General features: G+C 45.8%; 4 protein-coding genes across 4 annotated transcripts in view; all 4 read right to left on the bottom strand.

The window, feature by feature from the left end:
* Positions 1 to 1,772: 1,772 nt before the first annotated feature.
* Positions 1,773 to 4,308, bottom strand: nkx6.1 (NK6 homeobox 1; the record flags this gene model as incomplete). Its single annotated transcript, XM_079235239.1, has 3 exons — positions 1,773 to 2,072; positions 2,943 to 3,115; positions 3,756 to 4,308. The coding sequence occupies 3 exons, from the start codon at positions 4,306 to 4,308 to the stop codon at positions 1,773 to 1,775; spliced, it is 1,026 nt and encodes a 341-aa protein (XP_079091365.1).
* Positions 4,309 to 10,121: 5,813 nt separating this feature from the next.
* rpl17 (ribosomal protein L17) lies at positions 10,122 to 13,174 on the bottom strand. Its single transcript, XM_079235178.1, has 7 exons — positions 13,143 to 13,174; positions 12,696 to 12,745; positions 12,478 to 12,518; positions 11,490 to 11,624; positions 10,922 to 11,020; positions 10,288 to 10,479; positions 10,122 to 10,202 (listed from the first exon to the last, which is right to left on the bottom strand). Exons 2-7 carry the CDS (start codon positions 12,733 to 12,735, stop codon positions 10,155 to 10,157), a joined length of 555 nt encoding a protein of 184 aa, XP_079091304.1. The 5' UTR covers positions 12,736 to 12,745; positions 13,143 to 13,174; the 3' UTR covers positions 10,122 to 10,154.
* A 2,396-nt stretch (positions 13,175 to 15,570) lies between these two features.
* Positions 15,571 to 23,580, bottom strand: mfhas1 (multifunctional ROCO family signaling regulator 1; the record flags this gene model as incomplete). Its single annotated transcript, XM_079234764.1, has 3 exons — positions 15,571 to 15,739; positions 15,841 to 16,057; positions 20,625 to 23,580. 2 exons carry the CDS (start codon positions 23,578 to 23,580, stop codon positions 15,927 to 15,929), a joined length of 3,087 nt encoding a protein of 1,028 aa, XP_079090890.1. The 3' UTR covers positions 15,571 to 15,739; positions 15,841 to 15,926.
* A 2,184-nt stretch (positions 23,581 to 25,764) lies between these two features.
* ppp1r3b (protein phosphatase 1, regulatory subunit 3B) overlaps positions 25,765 to 26,133 on the bottom strand; it is a gene marked incomplete at both ends in the record, with an annotated part of 843 nt that continues 474 nt past the window's right edge. Inside the window, one exon of the mRNA XM_079235405.1 lies at positions 25,765 to 26,133. This exon is cut by the window's right edge and continues 474 nt beyond it. Within this exon, the coding sequence (XP_079091531.1) occupies positions 25,765 to 26,133 (369 nt within the window).

Below are 26,133 nucleotides of genomic sequence, written 5' to 3' on the forward strand. Positions count from 1 at the left end.
ACCGACATCCTCATGTATCATTATATTATACATATGTATAAATATATATATAAATCATAAAAAACATGAAACCTGATTAAACACGATTAAATCCATAAGCTCAAACATTTGCTTTAATGTAGAATAAAACGTATTCATATTTCTGTTATTAAGACAGTTTTTTTCTGTGAAATGTGAATATAACAAATATGTATTTGTTCATAAAACATAAATTATGTCCTTATTTAATATAAAAACAGGATTTCTGTCAGTTTGAGTCAAAAAGAAAAGTCTCCACTTTAACAGAAGAAAGTTCATATTTAGATTTTAAACGTTGTTTCGTTTTGTAATAATTAATATTAATGATGTTGTTTTGTCTTTGGGAAAATAAATACACTTTATCTCATTTGTTTTCCTCCTTGGGTTTGGTTTGGGCACGTGACCCCCCGCCGCTACATCCGGGTCCCTGAGGAGACCGGGACCGGCAGGAGACCGGGACCGAGTCCCGCGGGGAGGAGACCGGGTCCGGCAGGAGACCAGTCCGAGTCCCGCGGGGAGGAGACCGGGTCCGGCAGGAGACCAGTCCAAGTCCCGCGGGGAGGAGACCGGGTCCGGCAGGAGAAACGGAGGAGTCCGCGACTGGCGGGCTGCGCCGCCTCAGAGCTGCTTATCCCACTTATTATGGGATGTTGTCCTCTTTTTTTCTCTCCTCAACGTTCAGTTATTTTATTGAAAAGTTCAGTCGAATGTTTTTGTTGTTTTAAATCTTTTCAGATTTTGTTTTTGATCTTTTTGTTTCCAGTCAGAAATGTTTATAATTAATTATTAATTTAAAAAAAGTAAAAGTAATCATAATAATAATAATAACCATAATTACATAACTAATAAACACAAGAGTATTATTGATAATAGCAGTAAACATTATTATTTCTTATAATATTAATTATGATTACAACAGTAATAATAACAATAATAAAAAAAGGCTGTTGGATCGCAGCAGAAATAAACGGTTAAATACTGAATATGATCAGAATATTGGATTGAAGCGATTATTCTGCCCGTTATTAATGAATACTAGTTATTCATTAATAATGGTTATTCATTAATAATGGTTATTAATGAATACTAGTTATTAATGAATACTAGTTATTAATAAATAATTAGATTATTGATGAAAAATTAGGTTCGTGGTGGAAACAACAAGCCAACATTGTAGTTTTTATTAAATAAAAGTGCGTTACATAATGAGACTCTTCATCAGCGTCATCACAAACATATAAATAAAGGTGAAGAGGACTCGCTGTACATGTGCGCGTGGTGCGTTCAGGGCCGCCGGAGAGGCCTTCACTGCGCGTGGTGCGTTCAGGGCCGCCCGGAGAGGCCTTCACTGACCGAGTGAAGGTTAAATATATTTAGTTTGTCTCTGTGAAGCCGAAACCAAACGAGAGTCTCTTTGTCTCAGTCTCGAGCTTCTATTTACAACTTGAGTTCACAAAGAAGTCCTGACCGGAAGTCCCGACAGGAAGTCCCAACAGGAAGTCCCAACAGGAAGTCCCGACAGGAAGTCCCAACAGGAAGTCCCAACAGGAATTCCCGACCGGAAGTCTCGACAGGAAGTCCCGCCCGGAAGTCTTGACAGGAAAAGCTGCAACTCAGAGAGTTTGTCTACTGCTCAGAAGAGGAAGATGAAGAGGAAGAAGAGCAGGAGGAAGATGAATAGTTAGGAAGAGGAGCAGGAGGAGGAGGAAGAGGAGGAAGAAGAAGAAGAGGAGGAGGAAGAGGAGCAGCAGGAATTAGGAGCTGTCGTTCTCCGACGTGTGCAGCAGAAGCCCCGCCCCCGGCGGCAGAAGCCCCGCCCCCGGCTGCTGGTGCTTCTGCAGCAGCATGGAGATCTTCTCGTCGTCGGAGTCCGGGTCCAGGGGCTTGTTGTAGTCCTCATCCGGGTCCAGGGGCTTGTTGTAGTCCTCGTCCTCGTCCTCGTTGTCCGAGGTCCCCTTCAGCCGCTCCGCGTCCGAGTCCTGCTTCTTCTTCGCGGTCGCCATCTCGGCCGCGTGCTTTTTCCTCCACTTCGTGCGTCTGTTCTGGAACCACACCTGCGCACGCGCACACACACGCACACGCACAGAGAAAAGGCCGTTCACGTTTCTGACAAAAACTGTATGAAGGATTATGAAATAAATAGTATGTTTAAGATACAGTTCTAATTATTAATACAATTTAGAATAAATATTATCATAATATCAAATATAATAATATGAATATATATATATATATATATATATATATATATATATATATATATATATATATATATAATAGCAGGTGTATATATATATATATATATATATATATATATATATATATATATATATATATATATATATACACATGTTATTATAAGAACAACAATTATAATAAAGACAATAAAAACCTGATTTATAGATTTCATTTTAAACATAAAAGATGCAAAATAATGTTCTGCAAATAAGACAATAAATAATAAATATGAGGCATTATGGGACAGCTATTGAGCTATAAAGGCCTCGTGTATTAAATAACCTTTAGCTCAATGAAAGATACATAAATAAATATAATGAGTGAAGTCTTCACGGTTTAAAAACGCAGCTAGAAAATAGAAACATTACAAATTAATTAAAGTTTGTAAAAAAAATACCTCTTAAATGATGTTTCATTAATTAGCGTGACAACTAAATAATTTACATATTATATTATTGTTATTCAGCATGAATAGAAGTGAATATTAATATATTTGTATTCAGCATGAAGAGGAAATATGATTATTTGTATTTTTGTTTTATTATTTAGCATGAATAACAGTTATTATTATTTATCAGCATGAATATAAGTGGTTATTCATATTAATATAATTTTATTATTCATCATGAAGAGCAGTGATAACTATGAATATTCTAACATTAGTATGAATATGAACATGTTTATACCTTGACCTGGCTCTCCGTCATGGCCAGGCTGTAGGCCAGCCTCGCGCGCTCCGGCCCCGCTAGGTACTTGGTCTGCTCGAAGGTTTTCTCCAGAGCGAAGATCTGCTGCCCGGAGAAGGTCGGCCGGGTGTGCTTCCTCTTCCCGTCCTTATCCAGCAGGATGGAGCCGTGGTCTGCGGGTTATTCATATATTAATATAAAAGTATGATAGTTCATATAGTTATTCTACTGTAAACGGAAGCGAGCCGTGGTCTGATAGGTTATTATAGTAGTTCATATTAGATATTATATTTCAAACAGGACAGGAGTATTATTAATATGATATAAACATTTGAGTTATTATATTTTAAACACTGTATTCTATTTTAAATAATCTGCATTCACCTATAGGACATCATTATTATTTTGACTCACATATAATAGTTGATGTTAGAGTTTATTCTATTTTAAAACAATCTGGAGTTTTATGGGACACAATTATAATTAATATAATCGTTTATTTTAGAATGTATTGTATTTAAAATAATGTGCATTCATTTATAGGAAAGGATTATTATTAATATGATAGTTGATATTAGAGTGTATTCTTTTTCAATAGTTAATTATATGTTTAACAATCTGGAGTTGTAGGGGACATTATTGATATGATGTTGATATTAGAGTGTATTCTATTTTAAACAGGAACGAATTGTGATTAATATGATAGTTGGTATTAGAGTGTATTATATTTTAAACAGGACATTATTAATATGATTAATATGATGTTGGTAGTGTCTTCCTCCGCAATAAAACCCTTAATTGCTAGACCCTTACGCGGGGAGCAGGAGAACCGGGCGTCCCTCCAGTGCGGGCTCTGCATCACTCCGGGCCAGAAGATGGGCGTCCGGCCCGGGAGGTCCGCCAGCGGCTTCGGGTACCGAGCCACGGCCACTGCGGCCCCGGGGCTGAAGTACAGCCCGGGCGGCGGCGGCGGGCTGAGGCTGCTGAACCGGGGCAGCGCCGCCAGCATCCCCGCCGAGCAGGACGCGCTGGACGCGGCCACCGCGGCCCCGGGCAGCGCCGCGGACGGCCGGCTCAGGATGTCGTTTATTCCGTGCGGGGTGGCGGAGGAGGAGCAGAGCTGCGGGGATCCGAGCCCGGAGCACGGGCCCGACGAGCACTTCCCTCCCGGGGAGGACGCGGCCATGCCGCCCGGGTTCGGGGACGTGGTGGCCGGGGAGGTGGAGCAGTTGGGGCCGGCGGAGGACAGCGGGTAGGCCGGGTACAGCGGGGTCTTCATCTCGGCCATGCTGTGCAGCGCCGCCAGAGGAGGGGTGCTGAGGAGGAAGCTCTGTCGGGACCCGTCCATCGGGCCCACCGCTAACATCACCCGTCTCTGCGGGGTCCGGGGCCACGGGAGCAGGTCTCTGGGTCTCGAGGGCCCCCGCGCACCTGACAGAGTCCGAACTGCAACTAGACCAGAACCCGCGCGTCTCTGGACTCGCAGTCAAAGTCCATCTCGATCCGGCTGCAGAACGATCCCGAACCACTTCAGCTGCAAAGAAAAAATAAAAATAACGGACTTCAGACCGATCCGAGTCCGGGTCTAGATCCAGACCAGCGCGCTGCTGAGCGGCAGAAGTTGTGAGGAAATAAAACAAGATCATCTGTTCTGTGCACGAGCTCCAAACTTCAGAGAGGGGGCGGGGCCGGGCGGCGGGGCCGGGGAGGCGTTCCGCTCCGATTGGCTCACCGGACGGTGACGTAGCCAGCTGGATTTTTGGAGACCCTCCTGATTGGCTCCGCGGCTGCGGCTCGGATCAAAGAAGAAACAATATTTGATTTTAAAGTAAACTTTAGAAAAAGAAGAATGTGGATTTAAGTCAGCAGGTCTTTTGTTTTTCCTGTCGAGATGAAATGATTTATAATAAATCTTTAAATTGTGTATAATATTAACAATAATAAAAGTGTTAAGTAAAGTAAATGATTAGAAGTTAAAGTTATTTAAATATTGGGAGACTTTTGGCATAATTGCTTATTCTCCATTAATATCCAACATGTAAACAAACAAACAAGCTGCATCATCAGCGTTGATGTTGATTTTCTACTATATATTTATATTTATGTTGAAATATGATCAAGTCTCTTTTAAATGTAATAATTGTTAGAAGAAGCAACATGTGACTTTCCGCTCCGGACCAACAGGAGGCGCTCTAGACCAGCAGGAGTCGCTCTAGACCAGCAGGATGCGCTCTAGACCAGCAGGAGTCGCTCTAGACCAGCAGGATGCGCTCTTGACCAGCAGGAGATGCTCTAGACCAACAGGATGCGCTCTAGACCAGCAGGAGTCGCTCTAGACCAGCAGGATGCGCTCTTGACCAGCAGGAGGTGCTCTAAACCAGCAGGATGCGCTCTAGATCAGCAGGAGATGCTCTAGTCTAGGCCAACAGGAGGCGCTCTAGACCAGCAGGAGGCGCTCTAGACCAGCAGGAGGTGCTATAGACCAGCAAGAGGCGCTCTAGACCAGCAAGAGATGCTCTAGACCATCAGGAGGTGCTCCAGACCAGCAGGAGATGCTCTAAACCAGCAGGATGCGCTCTAGACCAGCAGGAGATGCTCTAGTCTAGGCCAACAGGAGGCGCTCTAGACCAGCAGGAGGCGCTCTAGACCAGCAGGAGGTGCTCTAGACCAGCAAGAGGCGCTCTAGACCAGCAAGAGATGCTCTAGACCATCAGGAGGTGCTCTAGACCAGCAGGAGATGCTCTAGACCAGCAGGAGGCGCTCTAGACCAGCAGGAGATGCTCTAGACCAGCAGGAGGCACTCTAGACCAGCAGGATGCGCTAGACCAGCAGGAGATGCTCTAGTCCAGCAGGAGATGCTCTAGACCAGCAGGAGGCGCTCTAGACCAGCAGGAGGCTCTCTAGACCAACAGGAGGCGCTCTAGACCAGCAGGATGCTCTAGACCAGCAGGAGGCGCTTTAGACCAGCAGGATGCTGTAGACCAGCAGGAGGCTCTCTAGACCAGCAAGAGGCGCTCTAGACCAGCAGGAGATGCTCTAGACCAGCAGGAGGCGCTCTAGACCAGCAGGAGGTGCTCTAGACCAGCAGGAGATGCCCTAGACCAGCAGGAGACGCTCTAGACCAGCAGGAGATGCTCTAGACTAACAGGAGGCACTCTAGACCAGCAGGATGCTCTAGACCAGCAGGATACTCTAGACCAGCAGGAGGTGCTCTAGACCAGCAGGAGGCTCTCTAGACCAACAGGAGGCGCTCTAGACCAGCAGGAGTCGCTCTAGACCAGCAGGATGCGCTCTTGACCAGCAGGAGGTGCTCTAAACCAGCAGGATGCGCTCTAGATCAGCAGGAGATGCTCTAGTCTAGGCCAACAGGAGGCGCTCTAGACCAGCAGGAGGCGCTCTAGACCAGCAGGAGGTGCTATAGACCAGCAAGAGGCGCTCTAGACCAGCAAGAGATGCTCTAGACCATCAGGAGGTGCTCCAGACCAGCAGGAGATGCTCTAAACCAGCAGGATGCGCTCTAGACCAGCAGGAGATGCTCTAGTCTAGGCCAACAGGAGGCGCTCTAGACCAGCAGGAGGCGCTCTAGACCAGCAGGAGGTGCTCTAGACCAGCAAGAGGCGCTCTAGACCAGCAAGAGATGCTCTAGACCATCAGGAGGTGCTCTAGACCAGCAGGAGATGCTCTAGACCAGCAGGAGGCGCTCTAGACCAGCAGGAGATGCTCTAGACCAGCAGGAGGCACTCTAGACCAGCAGGATGCGCTAGACCAGCAGGAGATGCTCTAGTCCAGCAGGAGATGCTCTAGACCAGCAGGAGGCGCTCTAGACCAGCAGGAGGCTCTCTAGACCAACAGGAGGCGCTCTAGACCAGCAGGATGCTCTAGACCAGCAGGAGGCGCTTTAGACCAGCAGGATGCTGTAGACCAGCAGGAGGCTCTCTAGACCAGCAAGAGGCGCTCTAGACCAGCAGGAGATGCTCTAGACCAGCAGGAGGCGCTCTAGACCAGCAGGAGGTGCTCTAGACCAGCAGGAGATGCCCTAGACCAGCAGGAGACGCTCTAGACCAGCAGGAGATGCTCTAGACTAACAGGAGGCACTCTAGACCAGCAGGATGCTCTAGACCAGCAGGATACTCTAGACCAGCAGGAGGTGCTCTAGACCAGCAGGAGGCTCTCTAGACCAACAGGAGGCGCTCTAGACCAGCAGGATGCTCTAGACCAGCAGGAGGCGCTTTAGACCAGCAGGAGGCGCTCTAGACCAGCAGGAGATGCTCTAGACCAGCAGGAGGCACTCTAGACCAGCAGGATGCTCTAGACCAGCAGGATACTCTAGACCAGCAGGAGGCGCTCTAGACCAGCAGGAGACGCTCTAGACCAGCAGGATGCTCTAGACCAACAGGAGGCACTCTTGACCAGCAGGATGCTCTATATCTCAGCTCTACTTCTCGATGGAATAATCTGATCTGAAAATCACACTTTTATACGTAAATCTGGAATTTAGTTTTCCACTTTAAAAATAGTGACATAAATAAGTCAATAATCGAGGTGCAGTGATGCATCATGGGAGACTGTGACATGACCTGCAAGACGAGGGTCATGTGACCGAGAAGTCAGCTGGTCGTCAGAAACTTTTATAGCTTTTCTTCTTCTTTTTTTTATCATTCAATTTTTTTACATTTTAATTTTGATTGTTATTTTTGTTGCTTGTGTTTTTTCTTCGGTGCCTCCAGCTGCTCCTTTATTGGTCCAGAGAAGAAGAAAACAGAATATTAATTTACTTGTTGACATTAATCTGGTTGCAGATGTGAAACGCATCAAAGCATCTGGGCTCATGTTCACGAGTCTGTAAATGTTGATTCATCCTTTCTGTAAACACAAAGACAGAAATGATGTTTCAAGGCAAAACGCGTTTATTCATTTGTTATTTTTCTGGCCTAAAAGTTGTGAAATGTAAAGATTTTAAATGTAAACGTCACATTTTAAAGGTTCAACATTACATCTGTTAAAAATGGATCATAAATAGTTAATGATTTTAAATCAAATCGACGTGTTCATCAACACATACATAACATATAACTTATAAATAACTACGATCATTTAGAGACCATGAACGCACCGTGTCATCAGTATATTTGCATGTGTACTAATACACTTTCAGTGTACAGCTACTCGTGGAAAGTACATGTGGGAGTAGTATTGTACAGTTACTTAAGTATTTTAATACTTCCATCGCAGTCATTAAACAATAAGCTAAGATGATGAAGCATCAAACTACACACATATATATTATAAAGTAAATATTCAGCATAGACATATTATTACGTATTATTTAGTAATAATGACTCATAATATATTTACTCATAATATAATAACTCATAATATAATATAGATAATCAGTTGATCATAAAGTCATTGATCAATTCTCTGTTAATAATCTCAGAAAGTATTTTCTAAGCGTTATGGAACAAACATTTAATGAGAATAACATAATAAAACAATAATGTGAGGCCTGGCAGATTGAAACAAACTGTATTTATGTTTTATAATAAATATTTATTAAATTCAATTAAATAAGTGTGTTGTTCTCTTAAAGGCCCAGTTTGATATTCATTAATGTGTAAATACAGTTGTAATATTGTTAATCTCCCGCGTGAGACTCTGGAGGAACAACAGCGCCCCCTGCTGCTGGTGTGACGTCATCGCTGATCCCTGATCACTGATCAATACATATACATGTATCAAAATACATAAAGTACCTGCTGATACACATGCAGTCATCAATAAAACTCACTAAAAAAAAGCTCATAACCCTGCAAAGGATTGTGGGTACATGCAGCGTGTGACCTGACATCCTGGTACTTTAATACATGTATTGAGACGAGATGCTGAGCTCCCATTGGTCCACAGGACGGCCATGTGACTCTTGATGACTCATAATTACTACATTAATAATGATTAATGAAGATTTCCTTCAACAGAAACAGTTGATTTTTTATGTGTTTAGACGAACGTTTCAAAGTTTAAAGAGACTAAAATATTAATTATGTTTAAATTATTTATGAACCTCGAGTTTCTTCTCTGGTTGAAACAGACTTACTTATTTCTTAATATTAATATTTTAGTTTTTAGTTATTTCATTATTTGTGTTTCATAATTTTATAATTTGTATTATTTATGTTTTTGTATTTCTCTCGAAAAGAGTAAAATTAAAATACACAAAAACTATTTCACACATTTCTGAGTGTTTTTCCTTCATCAGCTGTTAAAATACACATGTGAATTACTTGTATTGTGCTAGAGTACACATCTGAGGTACTTGTACTGTGCTAGAGTACACATGTGAAGTACTTGTACTGTGCTAGAGTACACATGTGAGCTACTACTAGAGTAGAAATATGTACCCAAGTATGTAGAATGTGTATGGACCAGAAGGACCCACATGGAGCCAGGAGGTCCCACATGGAGCCAGAAGGTCCCACATGGAGCCAGGAGGTCCCACATGGAGCCAGGAGGTCCCACATGGAGCCGGCGTCACTCCGCTCTCACCTGGACACAACGACCCCTCAACTGTCAACAGGAACTCTGCAGGTGACTAGGACAACTGCATGTTGTCCTAGTACTTGTACTAACATTGTCTGGATCATGGACCATGCCTACTACTCGTATGAATAATTTGTCATTCATTGAATGTGCTGTAACTCCGTTATTCATTCTGGTCATTTGGTTTTTCTCCCCCAAAAGATGTTATGTGTACAGATTGTAAAGCCCTCCGAGGCAAACGTGTATTTGTGATGTTGGGCTATATAAAATAAACTGAATTTAACAAAGCGTGCATAAGAAACCCAGAGTACAAGTACACGTGTTTATAAGGACTAACCTTAAGTATAGTGTGTACATGTACCTTTAAGTACATATAAAGTGTATAAATACCCGAGAACACAATGCGTGTACAAGTACTAACCCAAAGTGTGTACAAGTACTACCTTTAAAGAGAAAGGTAGAAGTATTCTCTGCATTAATTCCTCAGCTGCTGATTCAGGGTGTCATCGAGGACCGAGACCAGGGATCGAACCCTGAACCTTGTGGTTACAGGAACCAGTCGCCCAAAGACGCTCATATACTGTGTATGAGAACCCCGAGTACAAAAAGCGTGTACAAGTACACAGAAAGACGCAGCAGACGTTCTCCGGTTCATAACTTGTAGTTTTTATTATTTTACTCGCGAGCCATCAGTTTCTGCTTCTTCAGCTTCTTCTGGGAAACCTGGAGAGAGAACAGAACCACAGGGTCAGAACAGAGAACCACAGGGTCAGACCCAGCCGGGTTGATGATGAAGACGAGCTCCTACCTTCTTCTTCTGTGCCACCTCCTCCTCCGGCTTGGGCACGATGGTCTCCTTCTCCGTGAGGATCATCTCGATGTGACACGGCGAGCTCATGTACGGGTTGATGCGTCCGTGAGCTCGGTACGTGCGGCGCCGCATCTTCGGGGCCTTGTTGACCTGAATGTGCTCAATGACCAGCGAGTCCACGTCCAGACCCTGCACACACACACGAGACCCGGGTCAGGGGGGGGGACCAGCAGAACACGCAGAACCACAACCAGCTCAGAGAGCTTCAAATACAACAAGATCAGAAAGACGCAGTAATAAACTATGACTCGGAACGCTCAGATCTTATGTCATCTTCATGGGAAATCAAAGGTGTCCTAAATAATCATCACCGCGTTCAGTCTCTGCTGCTGAATAAATATATAAATACTCTTCAGTTATAATGTTCTCCAACTTAATTTAAACTGACCTCTTTAGTTTTATTTGCTTTTTAAATTCTGAATGTTCAGTTTGATTCATATTAAAAGTCCTTTTAGTTTTAAAACCACATAATTCCAGACACTGCGCCCCTTTAAGAGATGATTGACGTTTCCTCCAATAGGAGCGTCTCCTGATCAATAACCGATCAGACTCCTGCGAGGCGTTCAGGTACCTTGAGCTCTGCGTTGCTCTCAGCGTTCTTCAGCATGTGCAGCAGGAACTCTGCGCTCTTCTTGGGCCAGCGGCCCTGAGTCCAACCGAACTGCTTGGCCTGTAAACAACAACAACGGTTAGCGACTTTCGGGGTCGCTGGTTCTCTTTGGCGGTTCTGCGGGGGAACCACGGCCGGTTCCCCCGCAGGAGACCTGGCGCAACGAGACCCGTTATCTCATAACATTTATATCAATATTCATATTCATATTCATCATAATATTGTTTGTAAACATTCCCATGAACCGATCACTTCCTTCATGTTATTGAGCCTCTACACTAGTGATCAATACTCTTCCTCCACCTCAGTAAAGTGAACAGACCGACTCAGAACGCTCAGATCTTATATGTCATCTTCATGGGGAATCAAAGGTGTCCTAAATAATCATCACCGCGTTCAGTCTCTTCTGCCAAATAAATATATAAATAGAGAACCGGCAGCCTGAGACACGAACAGCATGTTAGCGCCTCAGGTTGCGTTGGGTCTCTCCTGCGGGGAACCCGGGCGGTAGTCCTAGGGGGAACCGTACCTGAGCGCAGCGGCCCACGCCTCCGTTGTAGCGCCGGAACGGGACGCACTGGTGCTTCACGATCACGTCCCGCAGGTACTTGTTGGCCTTGCGGATGTGCATCCCCTTGATGGCCTGGGCCGTCTCACGGGTGTTCTGGTGGAGAAAACAAGCGCCACAGTTAGTGAGGGGAGGCGCCAACAGCAGGTGACCAATCAGAGGAGGAACAACCTGATTAAACTTTCACAGAAACAGCTGGTTCATTATTATTTATTAATTTACATAATAAAAACACAGACCGTCTTTATATCATAACATTTATATCATTCATCATAATATTGTTTGTAAACATTCCCATGAACCGATCACTTCCTTCATGTTATTGAGCCTCTAAACTAGTGATCAATACTCTTCCTCCTCCTCAGTAAAGTGAACAGACTGACTCAGAACGCTCAGATCTTATATGTCATCTTCATGGGGACTCAAAGGTGTCCTAAATAATCATCACCGCGTTCAGTCTCTGCTGAATAAATATATAATTATTCAGTTGTAATGTTCTCCAACTTCATTTAAACTGACCATTATAGAGGATCAATAATCAATGCAAATGTATAGTATATACATGCTTTAAGCAAAGCTATTAAGTATTTAAGTACATTTCAAGATAAACTGCATTTTAATTCCTATTCTTTAATATTGAGTAAATGTCTCCACTGCCAGACGGAGTATCTTATTCCATTATTGTGCACTGTAAAACCTCTGTAATAATGCCAAATATGACGTCATAGTTATAGAAAGAGTTTAACTGCGTCATGAACGAATTATTTTTAAATTAATATTAACTTCCTGGTGAGAACTTGAGCAGATAACCAAGCAACATGTGAACATGTAATTATAAACAGCTGCTGAATTAAACTACAAGTCAAATAACTAGACTACAAGTCAAATAACTAGACTACAAGTCAAATAACTAGACTACAAGTTAAACGCCCAGGTGAGGACTTCTTACCTTGAAGTGAACTCGCAGGTTGGAGCCCCTCGACTTGCATGCTGCGGGAACAAACCAGAAGAACCATTAGAACCAGTAAACCGAGACTTAACCATTAAAACACACGTCAACACGGCCAGCAGCTCAGGTTCATTCGTGTAGTTTCACGGTAAATCAAAGGTGTCCTAAGTCTTCATCACAGCTGCAGCTAGCGAGGCTTAACCCCACGTGGGACTCACACTTAGTCGGGTTCTCCGGGTCGAGAGAGTAGCGGACCATCTTCAGATATCTGGAGGATCGGAGACACAGTTTAATAATTAAATAACAGTACAAAAAGGTTCCTCGAGACTTCCAGTTGATATCAGCTCGCGTTACATGAGGTTTCGGCTCCAACGGCCTCCACACACGGACCAGAAACTACAGGACGCGTTGTGAAACACAAGAAACTAGAAATGAGCGTTTCTTGGCTGTGGTTTGGTGCAGGATCCAAGATGGCGGACAGCCAACGCATACCCACAAATATCACAATACAACTATACTCCCGCCTTTAAACACGTAAATATAACATCAGCCGACATGTTTAACGGTTGTTAGCTAAGCGCAGCGGGTTAAAAAAGAAGGATGGTGAATATTCAGTGAAGATTGAACTTAGATTCTCGTCTCCGCAAGCGGGACGGCTGTGTTACCTCTGAGGCCGCGGAGGGAAGAGGAAGAGCCGGGGACGGCGCGCCTCTTCTTCTGCCTTCCACACCGCTGCACCGCCCCCTGGCGGTCAGGAGGAGGAGGCGCAGTGAGTCCGCCCGGACAGCAGGGGGCTGTACAGCTCAGCTGTTCTCACCCGAATGATACCCTGGAAATGAAATAAGTACATTTTTACTGTATTTAAGTACTGTTTCGAGGTACTTGTACTTTACTTGGGTTTACTAAATATTGCACTTAACTATGAATATATATAGTTATAATAGGTATTCTGTTATTGTGGATTCTTTACAGTTTTATTATTAGTTTTGTATTCCTTATTTGCTTATTTATAATATGTATTTTGATTTTGTCTCTTGTTTACATTATACCCTCTGCTGTTGGATTAATAAAAGATTATTTTACCTTATATTATACTATAATATCTTACATTTATTTGACCACTTTAGTTGTTTTATAGATTCAACTAATACATTATATATAATTACAGATTAAACTGCCATCAATATGTAACATACTTTAAAATGAGCTGCACCTTTAAATGATCAACGCATTCATGTAATAATAATTATAATATATATACTTCTGCATCATGAGTACTTTTTACTTGGTACTTTGGTACTTTAATTATATTTTGATGCTGATACTTTTACATATATATATATATATATATATATATATATATATATATATTGAATGCAGGACTTGTACTTGTAAGAGATCCTTACAATATCCTTACAAGACTAACAAAACTACTATGAGTATTACTACTACTACATAATTATGTACATATCATTATTAATATTTTGTATAACTTTATAACATAATTAAGTAAAAATATTCTCAAGTTTGGACTCAAACATCTGATCTTATAATAAACTTTATTAAAACAAACGTGTTGAGTGTTTCCTGACGTTTAGATCCACAATTAATAACAACAATAATAATCATATTGTTTTCTTATGAGACTGATCTCTGGAACATGAGGTTCTCATTAAGGTTCCCTACAGAACATCTTAATAAAACACACGAGTTCTAAAGCAGTCGTTGTTTATTTGGTTACTTCCTGTTGATTGTTGTTTGTTCTCGTTTACAAAAATAGATTTATTATTTACACGTTCAGTGAAAAACATCCAGACAAACAAAGACCTGAAAATCTTCTGAAGCTCCTCGAGGTCAAAGGTCATCTCATGCTGATCTTCTTCACCTCCTTTTCTCCTCTTCTTCCTCTTCTCCTCCATGGAGCTGCAGCTGTGTCACTTAGCATCTGGTTAGAATATATAATTATATTATATAGGATAAATATAATTTCATATATATATAAAATACATTTAAATAAAGCAGGTGAGATGTGTTGATTTATTTAATTTGTCCCTTTTTTGATTTTATGTATTTTCTATTTATCAGTATTTTGATAATTGGTGGAAAGTAACTAATTACATGTACTCAAGTACTGTACATTTCTGGGGTACTTTACTGGAGGTACTTGAACTTCTCCTTCACTACACCTGAGAGTAAATATTGTACTTTATCAGCTTAACATATACATATATTTTATTCTTCATTATGAGTACTTTTACTTTAGTACTTTCAGTATATCTTGATGCTGACACTTTTACTGAAAGTAAAACTTTGACTGCAGTACTTTTACTTGGAACAAAGTATATGTACAATGAAAAACAAAATTGTATTTTTGCTGCAGTAAAACTTTTGGGATGAATATTATAATGTGCTGCAGCTTCAATAACACAAATATTTTAGCAATTAAACGTCAAAAAAGGGAATTGTTTTGATAAAAATCAGCCTCAGAATTATTTCACATTAACAGAATCCTGTAAATATGAATGATGAAAACACAGATATGATGCACGGAGCTGCATCGCATCACAGAACCAGGCTAGCAGTTTACTGTTTCAAGTCCTTATGCTAAGCTAAGCTACGATAAACTAAGCGGCTGACAGCTCCAGCTCCTCCTGCTTTGCTGCTTTCAGGTCGAACATTTAAACACATTTCAGTCCAGAAGGAATCAGACGTGAGACGTGACGGAGTGGAGAGACGCCTCATTGTCCTCAGAAGAGACGCCATATTGTCCACAGAGGAGACGCCATATTGTCCTCAGAAGAGACGCCATATTGTCCTCAGAAGAGACGCCATATTGTCCTCAGAGGAGCAACCTTCAGCAGGAGTAGGAGCAACCTGCAGGAGGAGGCGCAACCTTCAGGACGAGGAGCAACCTTCAGGAGGAGGAGCAACCTTCAGGAGGAGGAGGAGCAACCTTCAGGAGGAGGAGGAGCAACCTTCAGGAGGAGGAGGAGCAACCTTCAGGAGGAGGAGGAGCAACCTGCAGGAGGAGGAGGAGCAACCTGCAGGAGGAGGAGCAACCTTCAGGAGGAGGAGGAGCAACCTGCAGGAGGAGGCGCAACCTGCAGGAGGAGGAGCAACCTTCAGGACGAGGAGCAACCTTCAGAAGGAGGAGGAGCAACCTGCAGGAGGAGGCGCAACCTGCAGGAGGAGGAGCAACCTTCAGGACGAGGAGCAACCTTCAGAAGGAGGAGGAGCAACCTGCAGGAGGAGGAGGAGCAACCTGCAGGAGGAGGAAACACCCAAAGTCATGTATGAAGACACAAACATACATATTATAAACACTTCTTATTCCTAAAGCTGCCGATATTAAGATGAACGTACGTGTGAGGCAGTGATCCGGTGAGCTGCTTTCAGTGTGGGGCGCGGGGCTGTAGGGGGCGTGGCTATATAAGGGGCGGGCCCTCAGGTCACTTGAGACAGGGGCTGACCACGGTGGGGGTCGGGGGGTAGACCAGGGCCACGTCGACCCGCTCAGACCCGTTCTCTGGACAGATGATCTCAGTCAGACCTTCAGGCCTCGGCTGACTCAGCAGCTCACCTGGAACAGAGAGGAATCAGACAGACAGGAATCAGACAGATAAACAACAACAAGCAGCACACACACACACACACACACACACACACACACATACATACATATATATATATATATATACATATATATATATATATATACACACACATATATGTATATATAAATATGTGTTTTGTACATGACCAGCAGGGGGTGCCGGGTCTCTGTATTAAAGTCACCATCACATGTTACTACTGTTGTCATTAGTAGTAGTAGTAGTAGTAGTAGTAGTAGTAGTAGTAGTAGTAGTAGTATAGGGGGGCTGTGAGAATTGATTGTGTTGATTTTCTGTTGTGGGAAAAAATCGTAATAGTTATAATAATCTGACGTTAGTTAGCTTAGCAGAGTAGCTTCAGACTGCTAGCTGATGAAACTGCCTGTTGGACTAATTTAAATATGATCATTTGTCCTCGTCCTTGAGGTCAGAGTTCAAAGAGTCCTCGTCCTCTGACCACGCAGGAACAAAGCAGGTGAGCCAAAAGGTGTTTGCTCTCTGCTAAGCCAACAAGATAAGAAGCAGCTGGGTTTCTAATGGAATAAATAAAATCAACCATCACGCTCTCAACCCGACCTCCAGCAGCACTCAAACCAGGCGGCTTATTGATCCGTTCACTTCTCTCTGCCGGTCTGGAGCCGACTGGTCTGTTGGACTGAAGCCAGATATACTGAGCTACAGTCAGAGTACAGTCAGAATACAGAGTACAGTCAGAACATATTTCAGTCAGAGAAATATTTATTTCTGCCTTTACTTCTGTTGGTTTTCTTCATGGTGGAATTCTCTTTTAAAAAAAAACCCTAAGTGATGCATCTACCTGGTGGTACAGGTGAGTTCATCATGTCTGCTGGTGCAACGTCAACTTTAACATTCTGAATGCATCACTTTACAAATATGTGAATATTTCTTCCACTGGTGGAGATCAGATGGGTTTTTCATTAGTGAAGCAGCTCATACGTCCAGCTGTGGGTCCAGCGGAATTAGGTCAAAGCCTCCCCCCCCCCCCCCTCCCCCCTCTAGCAGGTAGGAGAATCATTGACATTCCTGCTTGCCGGCCGCTCGCCACCATAAAAGGATAAAAGAGACGCTTCTGGGAGGAGGAACTCTTCCTGTTTCCAGGAAGCTCTTCAGTCCGTTCGAGACCACTTCCTGTTCCATTGTGAGCCTCAGACGGTCTGCAGGTTGTTCGAGGCTCCAAAGAACAAACACTTTCTGCTTTTATCCGTTTTATATTATTATAAAGTAATAGTGTCTTTAAACAAGACGCTGAAAGACTTCGCTTTGGACACTTTTCAAAATGGTTTTGTTTGACTAAAACATAATTGATGCTGAATAATGTGTAAAACATTATATACTAAACATTTTTCTTTCACTAGTGACAACAAATCAAGTTAAAAGAAAGTAAAAAATACTCCTCAGCATACTGATCCACGCAGAAGTACTTAATAAATATAAAGTAATATAAACTGAGATGATTAATAAATACATCAATCTGAATCTGTTAAAATGTCCACGTTCCCATAATAACAACAACAACAACAACAGCAGCTTATAACGAGCACAACAAGCCGCTCAGATAAACAACATCCAGCTGCTTTCAACCGGATTATGGAAAAACTTCAGCATCAATTTCACAATCTCACATCTGGATCCATTTTGTTTACGATCCCAATCGAACGAGTTGTTTCTGTGAGATGTCGGAGAAGGATTTTATTCCTGGCAACATAAACTATTAAAACACGAGCAGCTTCTTCCTGCTCTCCGATTGGCTCATCCGGGCCGTCAATTTCGTTTAAATATTTACAATCTTCGACCCGAAATAGAAATGAGTTCATGAGCTGCTGGTGCCGCTGAGAAGAGGAAGGCCCGCTCCTCCTCTTCATCACACGGCCAGTCAGCTGATAACCGGGTCACAGGATCCAGAACAAAAGATCATACGAGCTAGAATCAGCTTACGGTCTAATCCACCTCAGCACCACTGAGCTGCTGCTCCCATGATGCACTGCTGCTCCCATCATGCACTGGGCTGCAGACAGAAGACACCAGAGAAAGCTGCTCCCAGGATGCACTGCTGCTCCCATGATGCACTGGGCTACAGACATGAAACTCAGAAAACGTCCCAGACTAAAATCAAGACACTCCTGATGACCTCATAATACTCCATGAGCCGTTGTCTCATATCCCGTCCATGTGTATTGATATTATTTCATCCTAGAATAATGACAGTAGCATTTGTTGTAATAATGTAACTATTGATCAGATTATTAATTCATTGGACACGTTACGGGTCGCAGCAGCGACCTTCAGGACAGAAACCAGAGGAGAGGACACTGAACTACAGCTTCGTAGTTCTCGTCTGCACATGCTCAGTAGGAAGAGAGTGTGATATCTGATCCAGTATTATGGGATGTATGGTCTCATGTCAGAATATTATTCTCATCGACTCTTCGGGCCATTTTCCTCTTGATATTAAATTAATTGTTTGAAAAGATGTGAAAACGCTGAACATCACTCCTCCATTTCACCAGCTGGAACAAAAGGATATGAAACTAATCAATAGTTGTTTGCTTTTCTATTGAGCAACAAAACGTAATCTCAAGTTTCCTCAAAACAAAAGAAGCCGTTAGCCTACGCGCTAACGTGCTAGCAGTAGTCAGACTCAGGAAACAGCTCTCCGTCTCTAGAGACTCAGACTCAGATGAAAACCAGGACGGGAGAAATGGAGCAGAACGAGTCGGCGGGATGAAGCTCAGAGAAACAGATCTGGTGACGCTCAGATCAGAATAATCCTCAGTGATCAGCAGCTGCAGCGACTGAGAGGTGCTCAGGAATGTGTGGCCTACTTCAGCTCCACAGGAAACACTCCAGAAATAACTCAGTCAGAGAGACAAGGAGTCAGAGAGTCAAAGAGTCAAAGAGTCCGAGAGACAATGAGTCAGAGAGACAATGAGTCAGAGAGTCCGAGAGACAAAGAGTCAGAGAGACAAAGAGTCAGAGAGACAAAGAGTCAGAGAGACAAAGAGTCAGAGAGACAAAGAGTGAGAGAGTCAGAGAGACAAACAGTGAGAGAGTCAGAGAGACAAAGAGTCAGAGAGACAAGGAGTCAGAGAGACAAGGAGTCAGAGAGACAAAGAGTCAGAGAGACAAAGAGTCAGAGAGACAAAGAGTCAGAGAGACAAAGAGACAAACAGTGAGAGAGTCAGAGAGACAGAGTCAAAGAGACAAAGAGTCAGAGAGACAAAGACTGAGAGAGACAAAGAGACAGAGAGTCAAAGAGACAGAGAGTCAACGAGTGAGAGTCAGAGAGACAAAAACAAAGAGAGAAAAAGACAAAGAGTGAGAGAGTCGGAGAGACAGCAGGAGCAGCCTATTGATCCATCACACCTGATGATGTCATCACAGGCCGGCCCAACGGTCACATGACGCACAAACTAACACAGCAGCTTTCAGGCGATGATGTCACTTCCTGTCTGAGCTGAGTCAACATGAAGCAGCAGACCGACGAGTTTCAACATGTTGATTACAAAGAAACGCTGAGCTGTTAGTTTATTATGTACAGCCATGAACTAACAGTCTAGAATCAATACACATTAATTAAATTATATATATATATATATATATATATATATATATATATATATATATATATATATATATATATATATATATATGAATAAATAAATGAATATGTGAGGCTGGCCTGTCGCAGCACTTTCCCTCTCGTGGATCTTCTCTCACTCAGACTCTCAGCTCGTCTTAATCCAGTTATAGGATTAAAGTCGGATTAAAACCAGAGAAGAAGAAGAAGACCGACCTGTTCTTCCTGTAGTTTCAGGTTTCAGTCTGAACATGTCGATATCAGGATCCTGTACATTCAGTATTTGTTGAGTTGTTTGTAAAACTGCTGCAGATCTTTTACTTTGAAGGAGACAAGTTATAAAAAAAAAACAACAACAGAGAAACTATTTTAACGTATTCAAATGTAAAACTTGAGAATCATGCATGATTTCATCTCTGTATAGAAACCTTCTGACTGACCGAATTATTGATTATGTATCAGAGTAATCACATCAGCCCGCCACAATAAAAGCTCTTAAAAGCTGAGTGTTTAATGGATCAGAAAAAAAGAAAAGAAAACGAGGATCAGGAGACAAAAGAAGACGACTTTCATCATTTAGTGGACTCTGAGGGTGGATACCACACTGCAGCTGGTTAGCTTAGCATAAAGACTGGAAACAGAGGGAAACTGTTAGCCTCTGATACAATTATTTTACTTTTTATTGTCACGTTTATGTCCTTTGACTTTTAAGAATAAAAGATCTGGTCTTAATATGCATCTCATAAAATACATTTGATTATTTTAAGCACATCATCTTATTCCAACGCTTCTCATGTTGTTTTTGGATTATCCATGAATCCTTTCAGTCATTTTTAAATTCTCTGTTTAAAGCTCCTTAAATTAATACTCGTGGTCCTTTTCTTTGTCATATGTTGTTGGACAGAAGTTGTACAGATAAACAGGTGTCGGGGTCTCACCTGGGAAGCCGTGCGGGTTGACCGCGCCCCTCTTCAGGCACTTGGAGCAGAGCACGTGAGCGGAGTACAGCAGGCCGGGCCACTCCTGCAGCAGCAAGTCCAGCTGCTCCACCAGCGGCGTGACGGCCTGCCAGGCGGTCCAGATGTTGGGCAGCGAGGCGTGGCTGGCGATGGACAGCGTCTCCGGCTGCAGCTTCCCTCCGGACGGCCGGTGGCTGATCACCACGGGGACTTTGCCCCGGTAGGCCAGGATCTGCCGTCGGCCGTCCGACCGCTGCACCACGTGGCTGTTGATCTGCACGCTGAAGCGCGCGAACAAGCCGGGAGGGAACAGGAAGGGGAAGCTGTACCGGATGTGCAGCTGCTCCATGGAGAAGAAGGGGCACGGGGGCAGCGAGGAGCCGCCGCCGGTCGAGGCCTCCGCCCGGGGTTCCTCGCTGCTCACGTAGCTGGGGAACTTGTACCACGCCAGGGCGCCGTTCAACGGGCGGCTGCGCGGCTTGTTGACGCAGTAGCAGATGCCCATCTTCTCCAGCAGCTCCATGATGAGCTGGAGGTCCTGCTGGGTCCGAATGAGCGGCCGCAGCAGCAGGCGGATGACGTTGGAGGGCAGGAGGCCGTGCTGGAGGAAGCCCTCCACGTGCGGCTGCAGCTGGGTCACCCTCAGGTGCTCCCCCGTCTCGTCCTCCACCACCAGACTCACCCTGCCCTTGTCCCCCCTCTGCCCCTCGGAGAGCAGCCGGGCCAGCAGGGAGCGTTCGTCCCTCTGGAAGAACACGTTCAGGATGGTGATGAACCGCGGAAGGTTATGAAACACGTACTCCTTCAGGGTGAGGCTGTCCTCAAAGTACAGCAGCTTGCCGCTCTCGTGCAGGTAGGACAAGGCGCTCTGCAGCCGGTCCTCCGTGAGCCCGGCCTGGAGGCCCAGGCGGGCCGAGTCCCACCACGACAGCCACAGGTCTCTGGGCTTTAAGTGCAGCTCCTCCAGCACCTGCCAGGACTTGGGCAGGACGCGGTGGAGGTTGGGGAAGATGTCCCTGTGGTCCGCAACGGACATGAGCTTGTCCCTCAGCCGCTGGATGTTCCTCTGGCTCTCCGTGCAGCTAACGCTCAGCACCGGAGACAAGATCTGTAACCGGTGGTTCAGCATGTACTGCAGCTGCGACTTCCTTCGCCTAAGGTTCCTGTCGGAGACGCCGTAGAAGAGGACGTGGGGGCTGGAGCAGCGGAGGTTGTAGCCCTGCTCCAGCCCCTGGTCCACCTGCAGGGCCTGGGTCCTCAGGAGATGGACGTCCCGTTTCTCCTGCAGGCCGATCTGCCTGTGGATGTCCAGACTCTTGTCCAACAGCTCCGCCTCCCCGCACAGGTCGGCGTGCGTCCCCACCAAGCACACGACCGCGTGGGGCACTTTGGCCCCGAGCAGGTGGAGGAAGTACCCGACGTGGGCGTAGAAGTCCTGGGGCGAATACGTCTTCAGATTGACAGCGAGGACGTAGAGCGCCCCCGGCGAGAGGAAGAAGGGGTTGATGAGGTCGTAGTTGGGCTTCCCTGACAAGTCGAACACCAGGAAGCTGAGGCAGCGCTCGGCGTCCGCCACCCAATTGGTGACTTCGATCCCTTTGCTTCCCGGGGCGCCCTGAACACCCCGCTGCACGCTCTGCCTCAGCCGGGTCTTCCCGGCGTTGGTGGTCCCCATCAGGACCAGCTTGAGGCGCGGCTTCACGGCCAGCTGCACCTGAGCCAGCTCCTTCTGGTAGGCCGCGATGTACGGGATCCCCTTCATGCAGACCTCGTACGGAGGCTGGATGAGGGGGTTGTCCTTCACCTTCCAGATGTTCACCTTGGACAGGTTCCCAAAGTCATCTGGGAGAATGGCGATTTGGTTCCCCTGGAGAACCAGCTCCTCCAGCCTATGCAGCTCCACGATGGAGTCGGGCAGGTACGTGAGCTGGTTGTTGTCCAGCCAGAGGTTGGCCAGCCGCCCCAGCTGCCCGACCTCCTCAGGGATGTGGGTCAGTTTGTTCCTGCTCAGGTAGATCTCCTCCAACCCGGTGATGCTTAGGATCACCTGAGGGAAGTTCTCAAACTCGTTGGAGGACAGGTTGAGCATTTTGAGTCTCTGCATGTGGCCGAACGCTGCAGGCAGCTCTGACAGCTGGTTCCCGTCCAGCATCAGGCTCTCCAGCTGCCGCAGCAGGCAGAAGGAGTCAGGCAGCGTGGACATGTGGAGGCTGCTGAGCCACAGGATCTTGATGGACCGCAGCTTCATGACGTCCGCCGGCAACGCCTGGAACTTGTTGCCAGAGCAGTCCAGCTCCTCCAGCTCGCCGAGGGCCAGGATCTCGGGGGGGAACCGGTTCAGCTTGTTGTGATCCGCGTCCAGAGTCCGCAGCTTGGCGAGGTTCGAGAAGGACCCGGGGAGGTCGTGCAGGTCGTTGAAGCTCAGGTCGAGTTCCTCCAGAGACTGGAGCGCTCCGATCTGAGCCGGCAGAGTCTGGATCTTGTTGTGGCTGACGCACAGCTTCTTTAGGGCCCTCAGCTGGCCCACCCCGTCCGGGAGGCCCCTCAGGCCGTTGTGGCTCATGTCGAGCTCCACCAGCTGCACCAGCTCCAGCACCACCCGGGGGACCGCGGAGAAGCGGTTCCTGCGGAGCACGAGCACGCGCAGGTTGTTGAGGGTGGACCCCAGCCCGTCCGGCAGCTCCTGCAGGGAGTTGTTGCCCAGGTTGAGCGCCTCCACCTCAGCGATGTCCTCCGGCAGGACGATCTGGTTGTCGGTGGAGCACAGCGTGAGCTGGCGCAGGTTGCTCCGCAGCTTCCTGGAGCGCAGGGCGGCGTCCCTCCACAGCCTGGCCGTCTTCAGGTCGTTCTCCTTGTCCTCCATGGCCTTGCAGCCGGACCCCTCCTCCTCCTCCGCCGCCGCCTCCGCCTCCTTGTTATCATGGAGAGTTTTCATGGAGACCGAGCGCGCAGCATGGTGGACGCGGAGCTTCAGAAACCAGCGCGCCCCTCGACGGCAAACCCTCCGCCGGAGAGCAGACAAAAGACGGGTCGTGTCGGGGCAGAACGAGGCGTCGGGACGGCGGCAGGAGCGTGCGCGGCCGCAGAGGCATCCTCTTTTCCTGCGCCACAGTGACAACAGCCCGCGTTACAGCTCCGGGAATAATCCCCAATCCGAGGCGCGGCGCCGCGGGTTCAGTGCGTCCTTCACGGGCGTCCTCATCGCACCGCGCGCCGTCCTCTGGAGCTCTGTGCCCGGATATAGCGCCGTGTTTGTGGGAGCCGCTAGTCTCCTTCCTGGGAGCGGGGAGTGGAAGTGAGGCGGCCCGCACACTGCGTCAGATCTGTGGACCCTCCTCCTCCTCTTCCTCCTCCTCCCCTCTGCTGCGTGGGGAGGAGGAGGAAGAGGAGAAAGTGATTGCTCTGACTTGCTACAAATGAGCAGAGAAATCCAGTGAATGTAAAATAAACACATTTATGGTTTTAATATGAACTTTTGTGACAAACATTTTAAATAAACGCAACCACGTTTAGACTTTACACAGAATCTATTTACAGAGTTTATGTATGTGTGTGTGTATATATATATATATATATATATATATATATATATATATATATATATATACACACACACTTCATCTTTTAATAAATAAAGTGATCATAACATGAGCTACAATCTATTTACCTGAGAGACAAAAGACTTTGTCTCCACCTGCAGGACACTATGAGCAATGAACACGAACAATAAAGTTTATTCATGTGCAGAACAGGTTTGGGCTTTGATCCAGAACCACATGATCCAGAAGAACCACATGTATTACAGTGAACTGAAGATTCATCTTCATCTTTTGAATCTAGTTTACAGGTGAAACACCTCAGTCTGTCCCACGTTTATTCCAGAACCGTCCCATCCGCTCTCTCGGTTCTCTCTCAAAGTTCTCTCATCACGGTTCTCTATCTCCAAGTTCTCTCTCTTGATTCACTCTGTTCTCTCTCTCGGTTCTCTCTAGGTACTCGCTCCAAGTTCTCTCTCTCAGTTCTTTCTCTCGGTTCCGTCTCTCTAAGTTCTCTCTCTCTACGTTCTCTCTCTCTCGGTTCTCTCTAAGTTCCGTCTCTCTCTGGACCAGCAGCAGAGTCCAGGAACAGCAGCAGAGTCCAGTTCTATATGAGACACACAGGAGTTTCTTTGTTGTTTGTATATTGTGAACTTAATTAAATAATACTAAAGGTTTCTTTTACCTTGTTACAACATTAAATAACAATAAACATTAAATAATGTACAACAAGAAGTAAAAATGTTTGACTTTATTGACTAATTTATTGGCTAAAACATGAGATCAATCAGACATTCGGAAATGATTTTAATAACAAACAGACATCACAAATAAAAAGGTGCAAAAGGTTCAGATCAATAACAACGTGACGACCTCATTAAAACCAGCTCACAACGACACGTTTATGTTTTAATGATGACAACGACGCCGCCTTCAGGTGAGCAGGTGAGTTCAAGACCTTTAGGACACGGAGATGTAGAAACGGACTGATGTTCACCTGGAGAGGACGGGGTCAGACAGGGACTCATGGAAACCAGTTAACCCAGGTAAACTCATGGAAACCAGTTAACCCAGGTAAACTCATGGAAACCAGTTAACCCAGGTAAACTCATGGAAACCAGTTAACCCAGGTAAACTCATGGAAACCAGTTCACCCTCTCCACAGAAGATGACCCTATGAGGGTAACGACCCTGATCCAACACCTGAGCGACTGTGCTTCCTGTCAGTACTACGGTCACGCGTCCTCAGTATGTGTCCTCAGTACTACGGTCACACGTCCTCAGTACTACAGTCACGCGTCCTCAGTACTACGGTCACGCGTCCTCAGTACTACGGTCACACGTCCTCAGTACTACGGTCACGTGTCCTCAGTATGTGTCCTCAGTACTACGGTCACGCGTCCTCAGTATGTGTCCTCAGTACTACAGTCACGCGTCCTCAGTACTACGGTCACGCGTCCTCAGTACTACGGTCACGCGTCCTCAGTATGTGTCCTCAGTATTACGGTCACGTGTCCTCAGTACTACGGTCCCGTGTCCTCAGTACTACGGTCCCGTGTCCTCAGTACTACGGTCCCGTGTCCTCAGTAGTACGGTCCCGTGTTCTCGTGTCCCGCGTAACTCGGCCAGTCGGGGAAGATGCCGTGTGAGCAGGTGGGGCTTCCGTAGCGGTCGAAATGAATCCCAAAGTCAAAGGCGTCTGCGCGGCTGCAGGCGGCCGGCCGGCGCCCCCTGCTGGAGGACCAGACGATGCGGTAGTTGCCCCCCTGGTTGCTGTCCCAGTGCTCCCGCCCACAGACCTCGTAGCAGACGGCGAACTCCACGCGCTCGTGAGGCCCCAGCTGCTCCGGCAGCGCGGCGCTGAAGGAGAAGGTGTCGCTGTAGGCGGTGGGGTACGAGTCCTTCACGTACTCGCAGCACACGTCGCGGTGGCTCCGCCAGCCGTCCGACGT

Source organism: Taurulus bubalis, assembly GCF_910589615.1.
Source record: "Taurulus bubalis genome assembly, chromosome: 19".
In the NCBI taxonomy this organism is placed as follows: Eukaryota; Metazoa; Chordata; class Actinopteri; order Perciformes; family Cottidae; genus Taurulus; species Taurulus bubalis.

What these genes read in the sequence shown, in the direction of transcription:
- rpl17 (XM_079235178.1), bottom strand. Translation starts at nt 12,735, where the DNA reads ATGGTCCGCTACTCTCTCGACCCGGAGAACCCGACTAAGT. An exon ending in CCCGGAGAACCCGACTAAGT is followed by an intron (nt 12,519 to 12,695) that starts GTGAGTCCCACG and finishes TTGTTCCCGCAG; the next exon opens with CATGCAAGTCGAGGGGCTCC. An exon ending in AGGTGGCACAGAAGAAGAAG is followed by an intron (nt 10,203 to 10,287) that starts GTAGGAGCTCGT and finishes TTCTCTCTCCAG; the next exon opens with GTTTCCCAGAAGAAGCTGAA.